Source organism: Nematolebias whitei, chromosome 9 (assembly GCF_014905685.2).
Source record: "Nematolebias whitei isolate Nwh7 chromosome 9, NemWhi1, whole genome shotgun sequence".
Lineage (NCBI taxonomy): Eukaryota > Metazoa > Chordata > Actinopteri > Cyprinodontiformes > Rivulidae > Nematolebias > Nematolebias whitei.
Window position 1 is genome coordinate 28,518,524 of NC_056506.1, and position 23,586 is coordinate 28,542,109.

General features: G+C 39.7%; 1 protein-coding gene across 2 annotated transcripts; it reads right to left on the reverse strand.

Annotated features, from left to right (window-relative positions):
- Positions 1–2,073: 2,073 nt before the first annotated feature.
- mapre2 (microtubule-associated protein, RP/EB family, member 2) lies at positions 2,074–23,586 on the reverse strand. 2 transcript variants are annotated; one of them, XM_037682179.1, is made up of 7 exons: positions 23,542–23,586; positions 11,626–11,753; positions 10,960–11,105; positions 10,640–10,856; positions 10,379–10,524; positions 2,398–2,550; positions 2,074–2,251 (listed from the first exon to the last, which is right to left on the reverse strand). In XM_037682179.1, exons 2-7 carry the CDS (start codon positions 11,744–11,746, stop codon positions 2,153–2,155), a joined length of 882 nt encoding a protein of 293 aa, XP_037538107.1. In that variant the 5' UTR covers positions 11,747–11,753; positions 23,542–23,586; the 3' UTR covers positions 2,074–2,152. The 2 variants fall into 2 exon arrangements, with proteins under 2 accessions (XP_037538107.1, XP_037538105.1); XM_037682177.1 differs by lacking the exon at positions 23,542–23,586 and adding an exon at positions 16,523–16,800.

Below are 23,586 nucleotides of genomic sequence, written 5' to 3' on the forward strand. Positions count from 1 at the left end.
TCCAGACCTTGGGGGACCTGCGGAAGCAGTGGACTGAGTCTGGAGTAGAAACATCCAGAGCCACCGTGCACAGGCGTGTGCAGGAAATGGGCTACAGGTGCCGCATTCCCCAGGTCAAGCCACTTTTGAACCAGAAACAGCTTCAGAATCATCTCACCTGGGACTGCTGCTGAGTGGTCCAAATTTATGTTCTCTGATTACAGTAAATGTTGCATTTCCTTTGGAAATAAAGGTCCCAGAGTCTGGAGGAAGAGAGGAGACACAGAATTCACATTGCTTTTTTGTCCCCCACAGAGAAGTACAGACACCATCCTTATCTCTTCCTCTTTCCTGTTCCTCTCAACCTCAACCAGTCGAAGCATTTTGTCACTTGTCCTGAGCCTGGTTCTGCTGGAGGTTTCTTCCTCATGAGGGAGTTTTCCTTTCCACGGTCACCTTCATGCTTGCTCAAGTTGAGAGTCTGTGATGGTTAAATTCAAGGCAGTCTGCTCCTCAGATAAATACTGTTAAGTTATTTTTTATACACATGTTTCTGTTCAGTGCCCTGAGATGACTTCTGTTGTGACTGGGTGCTATATAAATAAACTGAAATGAATACAAAAAAAAAAAAAAAATCAAATGCGTCAGAATGTTTGGCATAGCGATCACTATCAGTTTGAAGTTAGTCCACTTATATTTCAAATAGCACGGTAAACAAACAAAAGCTCACTTAACATATCTGTTTTTTATTAAATATGTAAAAAGCAGGTCAAGTTATTCACAAATAAAATGCAAACATGCAACACATTTTCTGGGGAATGCATAATGAGTGGGACACGGAAACAAAAAAATACATTTACCATTCATTAATTATCAACAGCACATGTTTACATTCCTTTTTCATTTACACAATATTTAACTAAAGCATTGTGGTGCTCTGTCCAGCGCAGTATTAGTAAATGTAATATTAAGAATGGGTATACGATGCACTTATTGGAATATATTGAGACAAGCTGCGCAGTGAACTGATTCATCAGCCTAAGACTTGTGGTTTCAATAAAAATTAAAATAAAATATATGAAAAACGCCAGAAATCTGAACAGACAGTTCCTGCTGAGGTTGAAATCGCTTTTTCCTTATAAAACTAGTCAAGTCTAGTTGTACAGCGTCATCACCTATTTGTTCAACACATTGATTATCTGAAATCTTGGATTTTTGAGGGCAGCTGCCACAGCTGTTTCAAGCTGGCACTTCACTACACTTTTATTCGCTATTTAATGACTCTATTACTCTCTTTCACACAGAGTGCAATGTAGATTTTTGCACTATTTCTAAGGCTTAAACATAATAATAATAATAATAATAAATACAGTGAATATCTATGGACGATTGTCCAGTACAGAGTCAACATCAGTTCAACCTATGGGAGACGGTTAAATAAGAGCTACTAGGAGCCCTTCCAGGGCTTTGCTTATTGCATTCCTGTAATTATTATTGATATGAAATAGTACCAAATAAAAAGGACAAAAGCTTATAGTTTAACACTTGCACTGACAGGTAACTTACCTGTCTAAACATCACCAATTTATCACATCTACTGTAGAATATGAATTGATTTTCCACACACACAGTCCTTGGGAACTTCTGTGATGGTCTGAGCTCGTCTGCCAGTAGAGATCATTAACACAAACCTTTCTCAGCAGTTCACCAAATGTCACAAAAACATTGAATGGTGTGCAAGGAGATACAAAAAAAACCCCCCAACTAATTATTCTGTGACGGTATTTCTATCCAGGAGTTGCTTTATGTGCGCAGTCTCAGAGAGAACAAAAACCATCCATCCATCCATTTTCTTTACCCGTTTGTTCCATTTTGGGTCACGGGGGTCGCTGGTGCCCATGTCCAGCAATCACTGTGCGAGGGGCGGGGTACACCCTGGACGGGTCGCAAGTCCATCACAGGGACACATAGAGACAAACGAGACAAACAACCATTCACTCTCTCACTCACACCTAGGGACAATTTAGAGTTACCAATCAGCCTAACATGCATGTTTTTGGTCTGTGGGAGGAAACCGGAGCAGAACAAAAACCATGAGGAAAAAATAAAATTCTTGACAGTTCTCACATCTTAAAAAGAGGGGCGTAACTGTAGTAAGGGGTGATGATGGTGGTCAGTATTCATCCTGTTCCTCCTGCTGATCATGTGAAGCTCCCTCGAGGGCGTCCTCGTTCGTTTCCTGTCCATCCCCCTCAGCCAGCTCTGCTCGATCCTAATAAAACGAGATGCTGACACTTAGATTACTCAAAATACTAAATTCTTACCACTGTCAACACAGTAATGTCCATCTTTTTTCAATAACAACTGCTGCATAAACACAAATGCCCAAATAGCGTTCAGATCAAATCACAAGCTGACCTGTTCGGCATAAAGCACCTCCATTAGCTGATCGACAAACGGAGCGTATTCTTCACCCTGTTCCTGGCACAGCAGCTCCACCTCTCGCAGCTTGCTAAAGTAGTAATCCCGCTCCTTTTCAACTCCTTCTAGTGCCGATTTTAATGCGTTTACCTGGGGAAAAATATAAAAGTTAACTCCTGAAGCACCTAGACCCACATGATCCATCTCTGGTTGCAGTCAGAAAGATGAGCTGCTGCAAAATCACCAGAACAAGCGAAGGGCCAGAAAACTCTGAAAAACAGACTAAATTAGTCCAGAGACAACCTTGACAATATGTTGCTAAATAACTAAGTATAGGAATAAAATAAACTCCACATTATATCTTTAATTTAATATAGCATGTTGTGTATGGAGGACGGAATGTGAAAAAATGAAATAAATAAATAAATACATAATAATGAAATGTATCATTTAAATAATAAAAACATCATTAAATACATAATTAAAGTATTCAGTTATTATTTAGCCTTATTTTACTGCTCCTTCACAGAGAAAGAAAACAGGATAAGGTTTGACTTTTGGCAACCATGTTTTCTAGCCATTGTAGAGATGACTCAAGCTGGAGCCATCTTTGTTCTTGGATGACAACTTGGCATTGCTCAAACATGGTGAATCTCAGCAGAACAGCTACAATATATGAACTGTGTGCTGTGCCTTAAAAAGGAAATTATCTGTCAACTGGATTTTTTTCTCCCCTTTTGGGTTTGCTTTATAAATTAAATTGCAGTGCAAGTCCATTGTAGATTTGTTGTCCAAACTGGATGGTGAGTCTGGGCCTGACCTGACATGTTCTGTTTCAGTTTATTTGATAGCACAAAATCGGATTTTTAAACAGTCATATCCTCCCTAAAGAAGGTAAACTGTAACAGATTTCCTGATGCATGCTCAATAATCCAGGATGAAATATCTAAAGAAAGTTACCGTATTTGCCATTGCATATGCTGATACTTTTGTCTCACACTCTGTACCCCATGGTTTATATGCAGTAGTATCTTATTTATGTACTTTTTTTTTCATAATTTAACATTTTTTGGTATTTTATGTTGAAAGGCTCCCAGCACCTCTCCACTCATGACAGCAGGTTTGTGACACAGAGAGATAATCAGATGCACGACGACTCTGGCTCATGGTTTCAAATTCACAATCATAACTCCACCCACTCTGACATCGTGGCCAGAAGTCTAACCTTAATGACCAGTGACATATTGTCATTGACACATCCTCCATAATACACATGCATTAATGAGGCTTCCTGTTTACAGTAAGCAAAGGTTAAAAAAAAGCACCAGATTCTTCAGATCAGTTACTGTATTTTACGCCCCGTGCACAGCACAGACTTTGGCTGGACTGCTGCGGGATGATGCGGACAGCACGAGGGAGTGACGTGGAGAGCGAGAGGGAGCCGGTGTGTGATAATGGTTTTTGTTTTTTTGAGCCTCTTCAATTCTGACACTGACGATGAGGACTTTCATCAGTGCACAGGAGGACGGAGAACAGAGCGATAAGTGACTTCTGATCGATCATTGGTACTTTTTACATTTTTTTTTTTGAGCCGTGTTAAAGCTGTCCCCCCTCCCCTTGGTCACGATGTGGGCTCTGCTGAGCGGAAGTAGTCTTAGCAGTCAAGTCTGTACATATTTTAACAAAAGTTTTAAAATTCTTTCAGTGTGACATCTTTCTATGTATGGTACATGTTTGTTTAAACACCGAGATCTCATTTTAAGCTCACATCCGAACATTAAATGGAGCGGAGACAACGAACCGGAGGGGCTGTTCCCACTTCCTCCCCCTCACGTGAGCTCAGCAGAGAAGTCGTCAGGTTTATTTTTAAAGCAGTTAGTCAACTGGTACATATGTAAATCAAAGTTTAAATAAATCATTCTGTCTACGGTAAATGTGTTTAAATACCAGTACCTCATTTAATCTCATGTCACGCATGAAACTGAGTGGTGGAGACGGGGGTGGGGCTGTTCTCCCTTACTCTCTCCCCTGCTCATTAGCACTGAGGAGAACTCCTGTCATATTTATTAAAGATAGGATAATTTAGAAAGTAGATTTAAAAACAGCAGCTGATACCAATACTGTTCAACAACAAAAATCAGTGGTACTACCAGTAATTTAATGAATATTTACCACATTTTATCTGTACTATTTCACTTCTGGTCACATGACCTCATTAAGTCTTCTGGGTAATATTTTCCGGTAAATAATTTTTAAATAATTTCAGTTATGTCCAGTGATTATGCCTAGATATTTATTTTTCTTCATTTTGAAGGTATAATAGTTGTAACCATGAATCAGATAGAGAAGCTTCATGAAGACTTGTGATCATTCAGTCTGAGCATATGTTGAAAGCAAGCCATAGTCTGTAAACACCATCAAGTAGCTGATTCTTGTATTACAAGAAACATCACTGATGGAGATGGGCACACTTTCACATACAACAGTGGATGAATAGTGGATGCCCGCAGCTTCATATCCACGGCATCTTATTTATGTTCAAAATTATGATTCATCTTATATTTAATATGTGCAGCTTAAAAACAGGTGTATTTTTAAGTTTGACAATTATGATTAGTCAGGATCTCTGGATGGGTTCAAAAAATTGTAGTATTTGTCTTTCATGGGTTTCTTTTTCAGAAACAGATCCTGTCTAACCCTGAATGCTAGAAAACGCCTTGTGTCTGTGACTTTCCTTCCCTCCATTGATTACGGTGACATTATTTACTTGAACGTTCCTACAAGAACCCTGCAGATGTTGGATGCTGTCTATCATGGTGCACTAAGATTCATAACTGGCTGTAACTACCGTACCCATCACTGCACCCTGTATTCACTGGCTAACTGGTTATCATTAATTTCACGCAGACTCTCTCACTGGTACATTTTCATCTTTAAATCACTTCTTGGTCTGCTGCCTTCATACATCTCCTCCTACATGTCTCTGCGTGAGTGCAGCTACAGCGTGCGCTCTCAGGACATTATTACCTGCAGTGTTCCCTCATTGAGAACTGAACTTGGTAAAAGGGCCTTCTCCTACTCCGCTCCTGTTTCCTGGAATATCTTACAAAAAGATTTGAAGCTCTCGGCCTTGATCTCTCTAAGTGGCTTTAAGAATCTGTTGGACTCCTGGCAGGGACCAATGCAGACATGTTCCTGTTTTTAGTTTTCTACATTCGCCTTAGAATCTAGCTGTTTTTTTTGTTACCTTTTTCTTTTAGCCATCCTATTTGTAAAAAATAAAAAAATAAAAACCTGCAGTACTACTTTTTATAATTGTTTATTGTTGTTGCTGTTGTCCATTGTTGTCATCATTCTTTGTTGAAATCAGGTCTCTCTTGTAAATGAGTCCTCGAGGCTCAATGGGATTTACCCGTCTAAATAAAGGTTGAATGAATGAAAATAAAATAAATTCAAGATGGCGCCAGTGTGTGTGGCCGTCCGTCTGTCACTCTTGGTTTGGTTTGTTTTATTTCTCTGTTTTGTGCTCAGCACTAAGTCTGTGCTTGTGTACAATCGCCAGTCCCTCCTGGATATTCGACATGTTGTTGGCAATCTCAATGCCTTTGATTATGGTGGACAGAAAACTTTACCCCCGCTCCTGTCAGGAGTTCCAGCTCATCTCCTCCGGGCACTTGCGCTGCCCCCCCGGCGGAAACGTCGTCGTTACTGCGGTAAACGTGGAGGACAGCTGGTGAAACTAAAGATCTGCCTGGCCCGTTCTACGTCCATTTCTCAGACAAGAAATGGATTATTTCCGTCTTTCGCTGTACCTTGGTGTTTCCTGGATCCTGTTGACAGCTGCCTGCTACCTGTCACCCGCCTGGATGCAGGCGTTTGCCCCCACCCCTCCTGCTTCTCTCGGCTCCACCGGCGCAGAGTGAACCTGCAGAGCCTGAAGACGCTGCCCCGGGCCCTAGCGCCCGTCAGTTTACATGCTGCGGTTTCTGCCAGGATTGGCCTGGTGAACGCCAGATCTCTGACAAACAAAACTTTCATCCTGCGGGACTTTTTCAGTTCCCGTCATTTGGATTTGCTCTGCATCACAGAGACCTGGGTTGAGGCTGATGACTCCAGTGTTTTTGTTGAACTTCTACCAGACGGCTGCTCTTATCTAAGCTCCCCTCGGATGTCAGGTCGTGGTGGAGGAACGGCGGTGGTTTATAAAAACAACTTTAAATGCAAGCAGTGCTCTGCACCATTTTCATTCTCCAGCTTCGAGGTGACTTTATTTGAGGTGGGTCGCTCACAACCCGTGCTGTGCGCTGTCATCTACAGAGCCCCTAAATATAATAAGGATTTCTTGAATGACTTTTCTGATTTCCTGACTGGAATAATGATAAACTATGATCGAGTCCTTACTGTTGGGGATTTTAACATACATGTCTGCTGCCCAGAGAAACCACTGGTGAAGGACTTTCTCAGCCTCACTGACTCTTAACCTGGTTCAGTGGGTGGCTGGTCCCACGCATGAACATGGACACACGTTGGGCCTGGTTCTCTCTCACGGCTTGTTTGTGAACGACCTGGAACTATATGATAATGTGATTTCTGACCATAGGCCTGTTTTATTTGATGTTGGTTTGTCCTGTGCTCCAGTTAAATCCTGCGCTCCTGCCCAGCGACGTAAAGTTTTTAACCCTTCCACTGCTGGCCAGTTCTCTGCTGCCTTTGAACAGCTCTGTGCTCCCTCTGGCTCTGCTGCTGACACCGAACAGCTGAGCTCCTGGTTTGACTCCTCCTGTCAAACCATTTTGGACTGTGTAGCTCCATCTAAACTGGTGCGGCCTAAAGCCAAATCTGAACCCTGGTTTAATGAAAAAACTATTGCAGCCAGACAGGAGTGCCGCAGAGCTGAACGGAGATGGAAAAAGGATAAACTGGAGGTTTCATTTTACATTTTAAAGGACTGTCAACGTCAGTACCAGAACACTGTTAAAGAGGCCAAAAAACAACACTTGTCAGATATTATTGTGTCCAATCATAATAATCCACGTGTCCTTTTTAAAACTATTGACTCTGTCCTGAAGGCCCCACAACCTGTCTGTCTGGAAGCCTCTACTGAACTTTGTAATGACTTCCTGCAGTTTTTTATAAATAAGGTTGTTACCACAAGGGCTCTTATTTCAGCCCCTGCTTTTGACCCCTCCTGCTTGGTCCCCTGCCTGGCTGTGTTCGATAGATTTGAACCAGTGACCTTGACCCTTTTAGAGGATGTGGTCGGCCATATTAAACCATCAGGTTCTCCTCGTGACCTTGTCCCCCCTCGTCTTTTAAAAGAGGTGTTTTCCAGCATTAGGCAGGTGATTCTTGCTGTTTTCAATAGCAGTCTGTCCTCAGGTGTTGTCCCAATAAGTTTTAAACATGCCGTGGTGCAGCCCCTGCTTAAAAAACCTAGCCTAGACCAAACTGTCTTGGCTAATTTTAGGCCCATCTCCAAGCTGCCTTTTATTTCAAAAATTTTAGAAAAAATTGTATATTCACAGGTCAAATGTTTTCTGGATGAGCACAATATCCTAGAGGTTTTTCAGTCTGGCTTCAAAACTCACCACAGCACAGAATCAGCTCTAGTCAGAGTTTTTAATGATATTTTTATGGCTAATGATTCTGGTGAACATGTGGTTCTTGTCCTGCTCGACCTAACAGCTGCCTTTGATACCGTGGACCATAACATTTTAATATCACGCTTACAGCGCCAAGTGGGTATTTGTGGTACTGCACTGAGCTGGTTTAGGTCCTATCTGGCAGACAGAACCATGTCTGTCAACATAGCTGGGTCTGAATCCTCCACTGCTCCTCTGTGTTTTGGGGTTCCACAGGGCTCTATTTTAGGTCCCCTGCTTTTCTCCCTTTACCTGCTTCCATTGGGATCAATCCTTAGAAAGCATGGGATCTTTTTTCATTGTTACGCTGACGATAGTCAGATCTATATGCCACTAAAAAAGAAAGATGCCCCCTCAATTAGGCCACTTCTGTTGTGTCTTGAAGACATCAAAGCCTGGATGTCTTTAAACTTCTTAAACTTCAATGAAAAGAAAACAGAAGTGATGGTGTTTGGTCCTAGTGGCTCTTGTGAACCTTGCCCTGTCGATCTGGGCCCTCTGGCACCACATGTAAAGAAAACTGTTTCTAACTTGGGTTTTAAAATGGACAGTGATTTAAAATAGATTCCCAGATTGGAGCGGTGGTCAAGACCAGTTTTTATCACCTCAGACAGCTGGCTAAGGTAAAGCCTATCCTTACAAAACAACAGCTGGAAACACTAATCCATGCCTTCGTCACCTCTCGGCTGGATTACTGCAACGCTCTTTACCTTGGAGTCAGCCAGTCCTCCCTCAGACGCCTCCAGTTGGCCCAGAACGCTGCTGCTCGGCTTCTAACTGGAGTTCAAAAAAGGGAGCACATCACCCCCACTCTGGCTTCACTCCACTGGCTGCCTGTTCATTTTAGAGTTCATTTTAAGATTCTTTTATTTGTTTTTAAAAGTTTAAATGGTCTTAGTCCATCCTACCTCTCTGAGCTGCTTCACCCATACTCTCCTGCTTGGTGCCTCAGATCAGCTGCTCCTGGAGGTGCCGAGGTCTAAACGGAGGCTCAGAGGGGACAGAGCTTTTTCTGTTGCTGCTCCAAGACTGTGGAACGATCTCCCTGTTCTTCCCATCAGACGAGCCCCTTCACTGTCCAGTTTTAAAACTCTTTTAAAAACACATTTTTACTCCCTGGCTTTTAACACACACTGAATTTTGCTCTGCACTGTTTTTATTATTTTTATTGATCTTAATGTTTTAACAACTGTTTTTATGTGTTTAAATGTTCTTGATTTTATATGTACAGCACTTTGTGGCAGCTGTGGTTGTTTTAAAGGGCTTTATAAATAAAGTATTATTATTATTATTTCATCTGAAAGACTTCTTCAGTAAAGTTCAGGCTGAGGAGTTGTGTTCAGCTCAGACTTATAAATAGCACCTTCTCATAGTGGATCAACCAGTTTGCTGCTGATAACCAAAACTAGATGTTCACATGATCAAAACTAACATGATCAAAGAAGACCATCAGCCTAACAATGGCTCGTTAGTGCCCTGATGGCTGCTTGCTATTGACAGGGGGCTGAATGATACTAGAAATAAAAACATTGTAAGAAGGGGACAGGTGAACACTGAGGCCTCCACCCTTGTTTAATGATGGACGGTTTCATCAGGGCCAAGACTATGTGGTCTACACTCATTTGCAGGTCAGCGGTTACTCGTTCAGGGATGAAGATGTTCACATCTTGGATAGAGAGGAACGATGGTTTGAGAGAGGAGTAAAGGAGGCTATCTTTGTGAAGAGAAATCGTCCATCATTAAACAGGGGTGGAGGCGTCCGTGTTCAACTGTTCCCCTCTTACAATGCTGTGATTGCTAGTATCACTAAACTCTCTGTGAATAGCAAGCAGCCATCAGGGAACTAATGGTCCTTCTTGATCATGTTAGTTTTGATGGTTTTGAACGTCAGCAACAAACTGGTTGATCCACTATGAGAAGGTGCTATTTATATGACTGAGCTGAACACAGCTCCTCAGACTGAAGAAGTCTTTCAGATGAAAGACAATACGTTTCTACAGGTTTTTTAACCCATCTTGAGGACCTGACTTGACTTTTTTAAATGTAACAGATTTCACCCGTATGTCTCCAAGCCAGCAGGGATTGTAGTCATAAAGCTAAAACATTCAACGATTGTAACTGAGCAATATGAAGAGGCAAATTAGATATATAAAGCAAAAATAATTAGGCAGTGCGTAATGTTAAACGCTATCCAATGTCCAAATGAAGTCAGATATACAGTAAATGCACATGCAGTACAGAAACATACAAAACAAAGTATGAAAAGACTAAAGCACAGTCCTGGTAGGTTGCATAACTTACAGGCAGACCTGCTTTGTTCGGGTTGGTGTTCATACCTGCTCAGTAAGATGTGTGACTTGTGCTTCCAGTTCTTTCTCTCCTTTGGCGGGAGTTGCAGCAGCTGCAGGTATCTTTTTAGCTGATGAAGGTCTAGATGTTGGTGTTGAAGATTTCGGAGTAGTAGCACTCGACCTTGATGCTCCTGCAGCACATACGAGGTTGATTAGAATGAAAAATTTAAAACCTAACTAAAACTGAGATTTTATAATCACAGGACTCTTTGTGTTAATATTTTTCGAACTGCAGTTGAACCTTACCTGCAGTAGGAGAGCTGGCTGCGTGGTGAGACTTCTTTGGCAGGTTGAAGATTTGCTCACCTGGATCAGGTGGGGGAATGGCATCCTGACCTTGTCTAGCTGCAACCGGGTCATACTCTTTTCCATCATAATTCGCATCAAAGAATTTTTTAAACCACTGGATGAAATCAAGATTGTCTTGAAATCTGCCTTTAACCAGTTTCTCCACAGGAATAATCTTGGGGAGGGGGGGGGGGGGGGGAAGACTGTGTGAATCATAAGCCACAACAAGAAAGGATCTGTTCAGATTCAAACAACATTGTAACATTTTGGAAACCCACCTTGTCCACGTTCATCCTTTTGAAGGATGCCTGCAGCAGTTTAAAATTGTGGATATACTCATGCTCCAATTTAGCTTGAAACTTGACCTTTTTAAGACTGATGCAGCCAGGGAAGAGCAGATCCATGAACTGGCAATAAGCAGCTCCTACAGAAATAATACAGTTTAAAAAGAATATGCAGCACATTCTTGCATTATAGGCAGCTGAGTCCACCTTTATATTCATTGCAATCTTATTGCGTTAAAGTCCCCCAGAAAGAATGATTCAGATATTTACATTTATATCACCAAAACAGTTCCTTAAAAAAAAAAAATTCCATGTAGCCAATATTAGGCGCTAAATATGAATCTAAAACAGGGAGCTCATAAAGAAACAATTAGCTCGCACCTTATGGAAATGGGAGCTGTGTGTGTGCGTGTGTGTGTGTAAGCAGCAAGTGAATGAAATTGGATTACTTGGCCACAGCAGGAGAGCGCAGCAGACTACTGGTTTATTTATAGACAACACTTTATCAGAGAGGTGAGCAAGTTTCCACAGGTTGCTTCAACTTTGTTGACACTAAAATCTATTGGCCCCAGCCCCATCCATGCATTACCTGCAAAGATGCAATATCTAAAAACACGTTTCAAACAGAGGAAAAATGACCGTTTTTCAATAGGTTCTCACCTGAGGAGAGCTGCTCCACTTTTGTATAGTTTAGGCAGAGGATGTCATTAACCCAGGCAGTGATGTCATGCCTGCTCATAGTCTCCTGGGTTATTGAGGTAGAATAAACGTTGACCGCCATCCCCCAACTGCAACAAATAAATAACACCCAATATCAAAACAATGCATCTTGAACAAACGTCCAACTTCTTTCTGCTTCAAGCCAGTTACCTGAAAACAAATCTGATATTGAAATGAATTATGATTTCCAAACATATAACTAATACCGAGAAAAACAGTGCATCTCTTTTACTCAAAAAGCCCATTTAATAGGAACTAGACTCATCTGAGAGGACAAACCAACTTTAAAATTAAACATTAGGTATTCACTAAAATTAAAAAATTTAGAGGTCATGCAAGAAATCCAGACAGATTAACCAAAAGGCCCAGGGACAAAATGTTATTGTGAACCCCCAAGCCCTGACTGTTACATGTGGCCAGAACACCACCTCATGTAATCCACTGGTATCCAGTCAATACACTTCGTTTAATCAAGTGTGCCAACAGCTTACGGAAACGAAACGGATTGGGACACATAAAAAAATCTATTAAAAAAAAATCTATGTCTGGAATTATTTACTGGTGCTCAGCTGGATTTATGTATACATTATGTTCATATAACAAGTTGAATCAGCATAATGACAAAATAATTACTTAAGCCAAAAAATAAAAATGGATGCACAAATTTGTAGCACTGCAGAAGTTGTTAGTTAAGTCAGTTGTCCTGGATCTGCCTACCATAAGCCTGCATACCAAACCGATGCAACGAAACAGCAAAACACAAAGCAACTCAAACTTTGATCCTTAATCTACAGCTTAGGCTGTTTACACAAACTGTCCACATGGCAGCCAATCTGTGCTTTTTATTCCACTACTTCACTTAAAAACCAGATTATGTGCTTCTTTCACAGTGTACATAAAACGTATAGATGGGCGGCTGACCAACTAAAAAATATAATTAAAGGCCCAACATTCCTGGAAGGATTTCCCATCACCCACTATCTATGAAGATAAATCTGTCTCAAATGTAGTCACACAAGCATGCCACAAGATTGTATGCATAGTTTTGTATTGTTTAAGTGTAACACAAGTTTTACTAATGCGTCCTACAAGATTCACAACGCATAAACAATTTTTCCAAATGTACACATTTTCATTTGTACAAGTAGAGATATTATGCACATACAAAATGGTCAAATACACGTGAACAAACCCTGCTGTGGACGAATCAGTCAACACAAGCGCACAGATCTGCTACCTGTGAATGTGACTTTTGAGATTTTCTTACCACTCCAGATTTGCAAAAGTAATGCTAAGTTCAAGACTGGTGAAAAGCTGGGACACCGGAGCCTTACCAGATTTACAGTTATTTGGGAAAGACACATTTCAAACTTGGTATAGTAACTCATAACCCCTATATAAAATATTCTTAAGATCCTTTTAATGATGAGACGGGACAAAGTTATAGCTGTTTTGGTTAAACCATGATCTTATAACATTTTGTGATCTGTTAGCACATGAAGGAGTTGAGGATGACTCTCAGTAACCATCAAATCAAACTTTAGCTTAATATGTATAAACATTGACAGAGTTATAGCCATTTTTGTCTTTGAAGTTGCTTAACTATTATCTCGAATATGTTTGACTCCAAAAGTTAATTAGTTGTAGCTGTACATTGGTATGGTATGGTATGGTATATAGTTTATTCATTTTAAAAAAGTACAAAACAATTCCATAACAATATAAAAAAAGATACAAAAGATTTAAAATGAAAGGCAGCAGAAAGAAGAAAAAATCTTATTATATCTGCCCCTTTTTACAAACAATTATTTCAGACATAATAGTTTTCAAGTAACAGTACAAAATGAATAACTTTCTAATTTTTCTAATTCTAATACAAAACACACACTAAGCTACTTCATATATACTTTTTTAACAATTCAGTTTTGATTTTTTTCTTAAATGTACACATTGACTTGGCATTTTTCACATCACTCTCTAGACCATTCCACAATCCAACTCCTTGGATTGAGGTAGACCTTCCCTTCAGACTAGTTCTGAATTTTGGTTTGACAAATATCTCTATCCCCTTAAGATTGTAGCAACTTTGTCTTTTAACAAAATTCCTTTGGATATTTAACGGTAATGTGTTATTTTGAGCCCTATACATAACTGATAAAATACTATAATCTACCAAATCATGGAACTTCAATAACTTCAGTTGATAAAATAATGTGCTTGATGGGTGACTGTAATGCTTTCTGGTGATAATTCTTACAGCTCTTTTCTGTAAAATAAAAATAGGTTTTGTAAATGTTTTACACGCTTTCCCCCAAACATCAATGCAATAGATTAAATGTGGAACAATGATTGTGTTATACAACATGTACAGAGCTTTATCATTTAATAATTCCCTGACTTTGTATAGTACTGCAATAGATTTAGATATTTTTGTTCTTACAGAATTGATGTGATTTTTCCATGTTAGCTGTTCATCAATGATTACACCCAAAAATTTCATCTCATTAACTCTACAAATCTCAACACCCTCAATTTTAAATGGATCATCAACAGTTCTCTTTTTGTTGCTAAATATCATGTATTTAGTTTTTTCTAAATTTAATGATAATTTATTAAGTTTAAACCAAGTTTGTATTTTATCAAATTCTGTCTTCATCAATTCCAACATCCGTTTTACATCTTTACCCAAACAGAAAAATGTGGTGTCATCTGCAAAAAGGACACATTTGAGGAGTCCTGATACATTCACTAAGTCATTCACATATAAAATAAATAACTTTGGTCCAAGTACAGAGCCTTGAGGAACTCCACAAGTGATATTGCACAGGTCAGATCTTACACCATTTATTTGTACAAACTGCTTCCTATCTTTCAAATAGCTAGATACCCAGTGTAATGCTTGTCCTCTTATACCATATTTATTTAATTTTTCAAGGAGACCAGTGTGATCAATAGTATCGAATGCTTTTTTTAAATCAACAAAAATACTAACACAATACTGTTTTTGATCGACAGCAGTAGTTATTTGTTCCATTATTTCCATGAGAGCCATTGATGTAGAGTTTTTTGCTCTAAACCCATACTGACTGCTACTTAGAATGTTTTGTTTAGTAATAAATGTATCTAATCTGGTCACAAACAGTTTTTCTAGAATTTTTGAGAATTGTGGATAATTCTTAAATTCTGGAGAATCACATTCAGCGATTGGTCCCTGAAAGTTTCATATAGCTACTGGTTCATGAAATATTTCGCTAACTTTACAGACAAACACATACACACAAACACAACTAAAAACATTATTTCCTTTTTGACAAGACAAAGCATAAAATATGTCAGTCTAAATACTTTACTGTTATCATGATATATTTTTTCAGTATTAATCAAGGTTTGTGGACTCTGTGATGAGAAGAACAATTGGACCCTTTTAGGCCATGATGAGCAAAGGACACATGGCAAAAAAATCTTCCATAGCAATGTAAAGATGTATGAAAATATCTGAGTCATAAAAAAAAACTGCTTCACAAAAGCATAAAAACACTACGTAAGAAAACCTCCTTAATTTTACACTATTATATTAAAGGGAAGAATTTGGCACAAAATATGTCAGTTCAACTCCCGGTACCATCATCATCAAAATATGGGTGGAAAAGGTGAAACACCTGCCTCCACCCTCATTCGCCCCTGAGCAAGGCCCTTAACCCCCACTATCTGCTCCCTAAACAGGTCTCTCTTGAAAATGAGTTCTCGTGAGACTACCTGTACAAATAAAGGGTAAATGAAAAACAACAACAACAATGTCAGTGTCAGGGGGCCTTGTCTTGAGGTTGCAGGTTTGAGCCCAGGTTGTATCAGGAAGGGCAACCATAGTAAAATAAATTGCCACATGTATGCAAGTTCACTCACTGAGGTGACCCCTGAAGAAGGGAGCAACCAAAAGAAACTCACTTACTATATATACACAGGTATATATATAAAATTTAGCCTTCATAAGCTACATTTGCACATGTACAACAGTACATGTTTAAACTGAAGTCATTAGTAATCTACATCATCGTGCACACAAATATAAACTGCACTTAAAAATCCTTCTTCTATGAAACCCATTTCAGGCATGGGGAAGGACAGCAGCTGCACTGATGATGGGCTTAAATATAGAATATTAGGGAAACTCCTCATAATCATCCAGGATATATAAAACCTAAGTTATTATAGACCGATATATAAAACCTGTGTGTGGTGCAGAAGACTGAAGGAAACTGGGCCAGCCCACTTATGTCAACAAAGCGGACGTATGCGCATGCGCCGCTGTTAGCATGCTTTGTTAGCCTGCCAGGGCTGGGCTAATGTCTGATTCTACCGGGAAGGGAGAATTAAGCTGCTGTAGCGGTTCACAGTGATTCATATTAAAAATAAAGTCACCAAACACTCCTTAACCATGACAGTATGAAGTGTTTAGTCGCTGCACTATTTAACGATGGTGATGTTCTAAGAGCGGCGGATGACTCTAGTCCTGTCATTTGACAAGCAGCTCCATGTTGATCCCCCCCGTCCCTAAAAATGTACCTGTGTCATCCCAGAACAAGCACCTAACACTGCACTGCTTCCAGCGAACATTTTAGAGAAGTTGTGTAGTAGACAAAGACGATTTTAAAGTGACTTGACACCGATGCACGCCACATTTTGAGGCTCTCTTTAAGCTAACGGGTGGGAGGACAGCGGGTGTCTGCAAGTGAAGAAACGTCGAAGAAGAAGAGTCCAGAACGCGGGTTTCTGTTTGCAGTGTGTGTTGTCTGTTTTCATTTTTTTTAACAACCAATGTGGCGCTACACTGGTTTACCTGTAGGCGCGCTCGCCCCGCACCGTATTTTTCCTGTAAGGGATGATGTTGGTTCCGTTGTCCTCGACGATGTCGTTGTTATTCTCTCCATTTGGGGAAAGGGCTTGGGTGGGACCGGGCATTTGGGTCTCTAAAATGTCGAACAGATACTACTCTGTTCTCCTTCTGGTGAGGGTGGGGATAAAAAAAAAAAGAGAGAGCAGGAACGATGCAAACGCTAAAAGAAAATGCCGCAGCTCCTAAGCTCTTTGCTGCTATGCTGTTCCTAACACAAATCTCTGCCCTGATGACGTCATCACAAACTGTCCCACGTGACCGACGTGGTTGGTTGCCTGTTCAATATGGAGGGCGGTTTGGATGCTGATCTCTTGTAGAAATATAGGTCAACAACGCTTTTATCCAATGTTTAGTCACCGATTCAGCAAAAAAAAATAACTACTTAATTAAAGGCCTAGCATTCTTTATAAGAATGCATATCACCCATTGGTCTTCTTGCCAGAGTTTTAAACTAAGATTGTTCTAAAATGAGAAATGACACCTATGGTCAAACTTTGTATAATTGCACAGTGTTGCAAGATCTTTAGAAACGTGTTAGTGTTCATGTTTTGAATCATCATCAAACTTTGGCTCAATATCCAACTTTTTCTGACATAAAGCCATTTTGTGACAACCATGTTGAATCGTATTGACTACAGAAGTCCATCAGTTGCAGATGTGCAACAGGCCATTACATTCTGAAGGTATCATTAAAATTGGTTCAGGTTCATGAGATATTTTGCTAACAGACAAACAAGGTTAACTCCAACAGTTTATACTAAAATTGTAAGCAAAGCTCGTGAACAATTATTGTGAATGACTCTCAGGTAGAACCACACCAAATTTTAAAACAATATCTGAAAACATTACTGAATTATTACAAATGTTGTGTTTTCCAAGGTCATACAGTATGGTTGTAGCAACCACCTTGAATTTGACTGGCTTCAGAAGTTATTCAGATGTAAAGGGTAAATTTAATATTTATGTCCTGAACGTTTCATTAAAATCCATCCAGTGGTTCATGAGATATTTTGCTGACAGACAGGTGATGATAAATTGTTGACAAAAAAAAAAGTTCTAGTTTAGCTGGTTAGAGCTCAGAATGTGTGTTGGGGGTTTGTTTCAGCTAAGACGACACTAAATTGTAGCTCAACATCTGTAAAATCTATAGATGGAGTTATTGACATTGTTTTATTTCTTTAAGGTCAGCTGGCAGCCATCTTGAATCTGATTGACACCAAATGTTATTTGATATTACATGTACATTATTGTTTTTTCTGCAAGTTTAAAAAAAAATTGTTCGGTGGTTCATGAGATATTTTGATAACAGACAGACACAGAAACATAAATAAACACATGCACAAACATTATCGTGCGTCTTTCAGTAGTGGTAATAAAAATAGGAAAGAACAATACAGCCTTATTTGTATTTGTCGTTTGTTTTCTTTCATTTTTGTCCATAGTGAACCAATGATCAATTTTAATGTTAGATTTCTTTTTGAAAAGCTCATTGACCACTTGTTGTGGGCTCCAGAAATATAACTCCCACGTGCCAATATCACAGACCTGCTTAACTTAGAAATAACTCAAAATAAAACAAACAGCCAAAATTTGTCTATGGAGAATATTGTGACGCGCTTGGGCGGGGCTCATCAGTGGAGGCGGGGAGACTGACTGAGGACAGGTGTGTTCAGTCAGTGGAGGAGCAGCACACTGGATAAAGGTCTCTCAAACCAGTTGAAGGAGAGAGCTGTTGCAGTGGTTGTGGCAGCTCCCTTTTGGAGGGAGGGTGTCGTTCCCAGTCATTTAGGGCTGCCGGCGACCAAGACAGGTGGTTGGGTTTTCCTGTGTCAGGAGGGGAGGCTGGGTGCCTCCTTTATACAGTCAGGGCTGGGCTCTAGTGGGGTGCAGTCACCACCCTGGGCTCCTGCTTCCCGCCCTGATCCAATGTGGAGCCAATCCAGGAGGTCTGATCGTCGTCCAGCTAAGTCAATCCCCGAGGTGTTGGACGACATCACAAGCTTAGACCCTGGGGAGGGGCCTCGCTGCCAAGTGAGCCAAGTGGACCAACTCATCTAATCTTTATTATAGGCCTTTATTTTTAGCTTGGGTTGGGAATTTCTTAAGAGTAGATGCACAAATAAAAAGACTATTTTTGTAACTTTCTGGTGTGTGGTGATTGTTTGACAGTTGTGACATTCTAGGCAAGATTTTCTGCCTGTGTGAGTCACAAATTTATTACAATATCATAATATTTGACAGATAAGATGAGAAAAACTGATGTGAACATTACAGCTTTACAATAACTTGGAACGGGAGTATCAAACACAACAGATGTTTTTATGCTGGAATTATATGCAAGTTTACTCATTTGCAAGGTTTCCGAAACAGTTTTTGAGATTACGAGGTCTAAATGCTATCCCGGTTATGTACAAGTCTTCTATAATGTTGTGCAAATAAATTCAAGCCCAAACAGAATAAAATTACCGGTAGTTTACTTTTTAAAGGATTTTTTAAAAATAAAACTTGACTCCCACATTTGCACATATTTTTGTCACATTTTAATTAACATCCAAATTAAACCTGTCCTTTTTCACTTGATACCAAATCAACACTTGAGCAGCAGCAGTGCCTTCTCTGTGTAAATGTCTAAAGCTCTTTCGCCCCCATCAGGCCATAGTTAGTTAGGTCTTACTATTTTACAAATTCTACACAAAGCCTTTTAAATTCTGTATAAAATAACGTTTAAACAAGTAACGCAACAATAAACCTAAATCCAACCATATACTTGTATTTGGCTCTTCCACATAGCATCTTCAGAATTAAACAAGATAATTCACCTTCACTGTGACTTGTCCTTCGAATTATATTTTAATAATTGGGACATTAAAAAAAGGCAGTAAAATCCGCATAAAGTTCATCTTTAACTTGGGAAGCTGGTCTATTAGTTCAGAAGGAAAACATATTCAGGAATTCCCCCTCCTAATATACTGGCACGAGTCATCTTTACAAAAATTCCTGCCGAGTCAAATATGAAGCAACACAAAGAACCACGATTTCTGCAAATCACCAGAAAGAACTCCATGGAAAACCTGAAGCATGACACTTTTCTAACAAAGTTAACGCCAAAAGCCTGTTCAGACTGGCAGGTGACAACTACTCACAACAAACCAAGGTAAGCTTTACATTTGGCAACATGAAAAAAAAAAAACTGAAGAGGATGAACAATTTTCAGAAATGACGAGAAAACTACAAGCTTTGGCTGCAAATGAAGGCATGCGAGCAAACTGTGACACTGCTGTGTGGAAGGAAATGTTACAACTAAACTGTCACTGGACTGAACTTCACACGTGCTGACCTGAAGGGCCTGAAGTGTCACTAGAGAGGTGCAGAATGCATGCCATCTTTCACAAGATAAAACCTAAACGGCCATGAGGAAATAAAACATAATAGTAATTATATTACCTTGTGCTCTTAAACATTCACTTCTATACAGTGATTTTCCTTTTTGCAAACATTTACACTGCAGCAACAGCTCCTCTCAGGAACATATAAAAGAGGAAAACTTGGGAAGGCAAGTGGAAAGTTAATGTCAGTCACTGCATTAAACATCCTCTGAGAGCTGGTAGTTCGAGTAATGGTCGGGAGCTAATCAGTAAAGCCTAATGGAGCCAGATTGACTTTGAAGGTCAGCTGGAGGCTTAAGGGTGATGTCTTATAAACTCTGAAGTTATTTAATATAAAGACAAGCATCTAAATTTATGAAGCGTTCTTCTCAGTAGACTAATATGTGTGCCGTCAAATAATGTTGGCTATCTCGTGGAGAACTAGATCAAATCCGGGAAACAACCATTTATAATTGGCTACATCGATACATGAACCTAATTTTTACATGACCTCATGAATGCTGCATGTCTAACCTATGTTCCTTTTCATCGATACATCCTCCCACTCGAGAAGCACCACAAGCAAATGGAGCTGAGAGCCACACTGATGCTTTTCTGTTAATGTTGCATGCTGTCAGTTTAGAGAACACTGAGAAACATATTGCTCCTGTACAGCTATAGCCATTAGGGCATATGTTGAATCATCACTGGGTTGTTGTTGCATTATATAGGTGAGAGGAGCCAGCTCATATTGCACTGTAAAATTACTATCAAGCTGGTTTATTCATATTAATTCAATTCAGCGTATTTATATAGCGCCAAGTCACAACAGAAGTCGTCTCAGGGCGCTGTATTATAAAGCACATGTTGCATAATTGAGTGGTGGAATGGGTTTGCAACACATTTTTAAAATCAAGTAAAAGGAGTTTTGATGTGGCTAATGTGTTTTCACATTCGATGCAACATCTGAAGATAAAAAGTACTCAGTGGCTTCAGTTTTACACCTTAATCACCACAAACTTCTTTGTTTAGTTCCTAGGGATACACTTTTTTTGTAATCATTATCACCCACTGCAATGAAAGGCTGGCAATTTTGTTATTACTTGTGTGTGTGCGTCTGTTAGCATAATTTTTCAGCGAATAAATTTGAATGAAACTCTTAAAAAGTAATACAGCTGATTTATCTTTTGAAGCCGACCTGATCCAAGAGAGCTACTATAGCTAATCAACCTTAGCAAACACAGTACGGCTATAATAAATCAGTCAGTTTTACACAAACTGAGCTACAGTTTGAGGTGGTAGAAGCTGGAAATCATTCCCAGCACATACTCTGAGCTAGGGGTGAGGTTATAATCTGTTTTTTGGACTGGATGCATCACAATGCAGACATAAACCATTCTAAACCGGTTTATTAATGTAAAAAAAAAAAAAAGGATTAATATTTAAGTTGATGTCCTGCAAAAGGTGGAACTTTAACGTGTGAAAGTGGAGTTCCTGGACTGTTTATGGAGTGCACACACCAGATGGGACTTTTGCACTGAAAGCTAGTGTTTGGAATAACTTCAGCTACTATGAAGTTAAAGGGGAAAATGACGTTACCAAGAATCACAATGAAACCACATTTTGTCCACGTTTCCACCCAGAAGACGAGGAAAAACCTCCTGTCACCGCTGCTGCTTCTAAAGTTAGTACCACACTGGACAACAACTATGGGAGACTAGTTGGCAAACACCATACATGAGAAAGTCTCTAAATGTTTGCAGCGTGTTACGATGTGGGCGGAGGTGGACACAAAAATTCTGATACTTTCAAAAACTGGCGAAGTTAAACGCAATCACATGGCTTGCTGGTCACTTGATCATCAGCAGTCAGGATTGGGTGAAACTGCAACAAAATCCCTGTTTTTTTTTTTTTCCAGTATTGAGTCCCCAACTGTGCAACAGACACAGACCAATTAAAGTACTACCTCATGCTGCACCCTTTGGAGCCACGATAAAATAGGATCTTCCTACGTGGAAGATTCTAACGCATCCATTCCCACACTATAACATGAACAAAACCAATGTCAAAGCAATACTAAATAAAGCAGGTAAGACAGCTTGAACATGTGATGCACAAACACCCCTTTCCACTGAATCTTATGTCATTGTACTCTAAAGTATGTTAATTTAGTTCCCATCTTGTTTGAATAAAAACCATTTTGTACCGCGGTGTGGAGCTCATTAGTTGGTCTCTTTTAGATCTGAGAAATTCTACGACCAGAGTTTTGTCTCTTGTCTCTTCAGGTGTCTCCACAGCGAGTCATCCTCCTCCATCTCACTCCGTCCTCACTCCAACTACCTCCATGTCCTCTCTAACTGCATCCAGATATCTCCTCTTTGTCTTTTTCCTGGCAGCTGCACATCACTAACATCCTTCTACCAATATGGTCTATGGTCTTTTCTCTGCATTGCCACCATCTCAGTCTGCCCTTTTTATCTTTATCCCCCTGCCATTCAACCTGTGCTGTACCTCTAATGTTACTTCTAATGGCATCCATCCTTGTTTGAAGTGTGATTATGGATGCATCAGTTTTATAACATATTTGTGAAGTCCCTAAAGACTCGGAGCGCAAACCCTTCTTTGTTGAAACACTACTTTTATTCGTTTTCTGTCCTGTCTTTGTACCTGATCGTGGCAGTACAGTATATTGTGTAGTGTGCTAAAAAGGTGTGCGTGTGAAGAAGTGACAGGAAAATAATGCAAATGCAAAGGAATGATGAGAATGCTGAAATCAAATGCCTCAACATCCTGTTTACAAGGTGTGTGCACATGTAAACACACATGTTTACGTGTGTTTTAGAGCACAGCATGATAAAGAACCAGTTTATATAGTTCTTTTTTAAGTTTTGTTGTATGTGTCTACTCAGAACTGGTTCATTCTGTGAGTGTTTAGGAGCCTTTTTATACCACGTGTCAGAGTGAAGAGGCTTAACCATCAACAAGGAAAGATTAATGTAAAAATGGTCAATTCCTGTACAAATAACTGATTGAAAAAGTACTCAAAATATAAAGAAGAATGTTGGAAAACCTTCTAAAAGAATTCTAAAATATTGCCCAAGACCACTTTTTAATATTTCACAAGAAAGTCTGACTAATTGGAAGCAACATGTTAAAAAACAGGACGTTTGATTTGAACATTGCCTTTTTTTTAAAGTTATCAGGTTCAATCTGTCACTTTACGAGATCTGGAAGCAGCTAGTTAACAAAGCTAACAGTTTCCGGTTGAAGCAGATGAATGTGATGAGAAAGGGAGAAGCCATTATTTACACACTTCAAGAGTGAGCTTTATTCTTTTATTTATTTTTTTACACTAAAACATACGTGAGTTAAAGAGACAGTGGTACATTTTGTTCAGCTAACCGCCAAGTTACTGTATGCTATTTTTTCTTTGCTCGCGCGACTGTAAAAACAGAGGGAGTCCACCATATGCCCTGACACTCGAAATATGTCTGTACCTACCGGCTAAAAAAGCAAAGCCAAGCTTTGCTTTATCACGCAGCACATTTCAACTCACGCCACAGATTAAAGAAAATCAGCACAGCAAATCTGACTCACCAGTGAACTCTGCTCCGCTGGCTGCAAGATATTAAAAAAAGGCTG

Excerpts from the sequence above, each read along its gene's own strand:
- mapre2 (XM_037682177.1), bottom strand. The coding sequence starts at position 16,644 with ATGCCCGGTCCCACCCAAGCCCTTTCCCCAAATGGAGAGAATAACAAC. Across the intron at positions 10,525-10,639 it reads AGCCAGCTCTCCTACTGCAG|GAGCATCAAGGTCGAGTGCT; the intron begins GTAAGGTTCAAC and ends TATGTGCTGCAG. Across the intron at positions 2,551-10,378 it reads TCACACATCTTACTGAGCAG|GTAAACGCATTAAAATCGGC; the intron begins GTATGAACACCA and ends ATTTTTCCCCAG.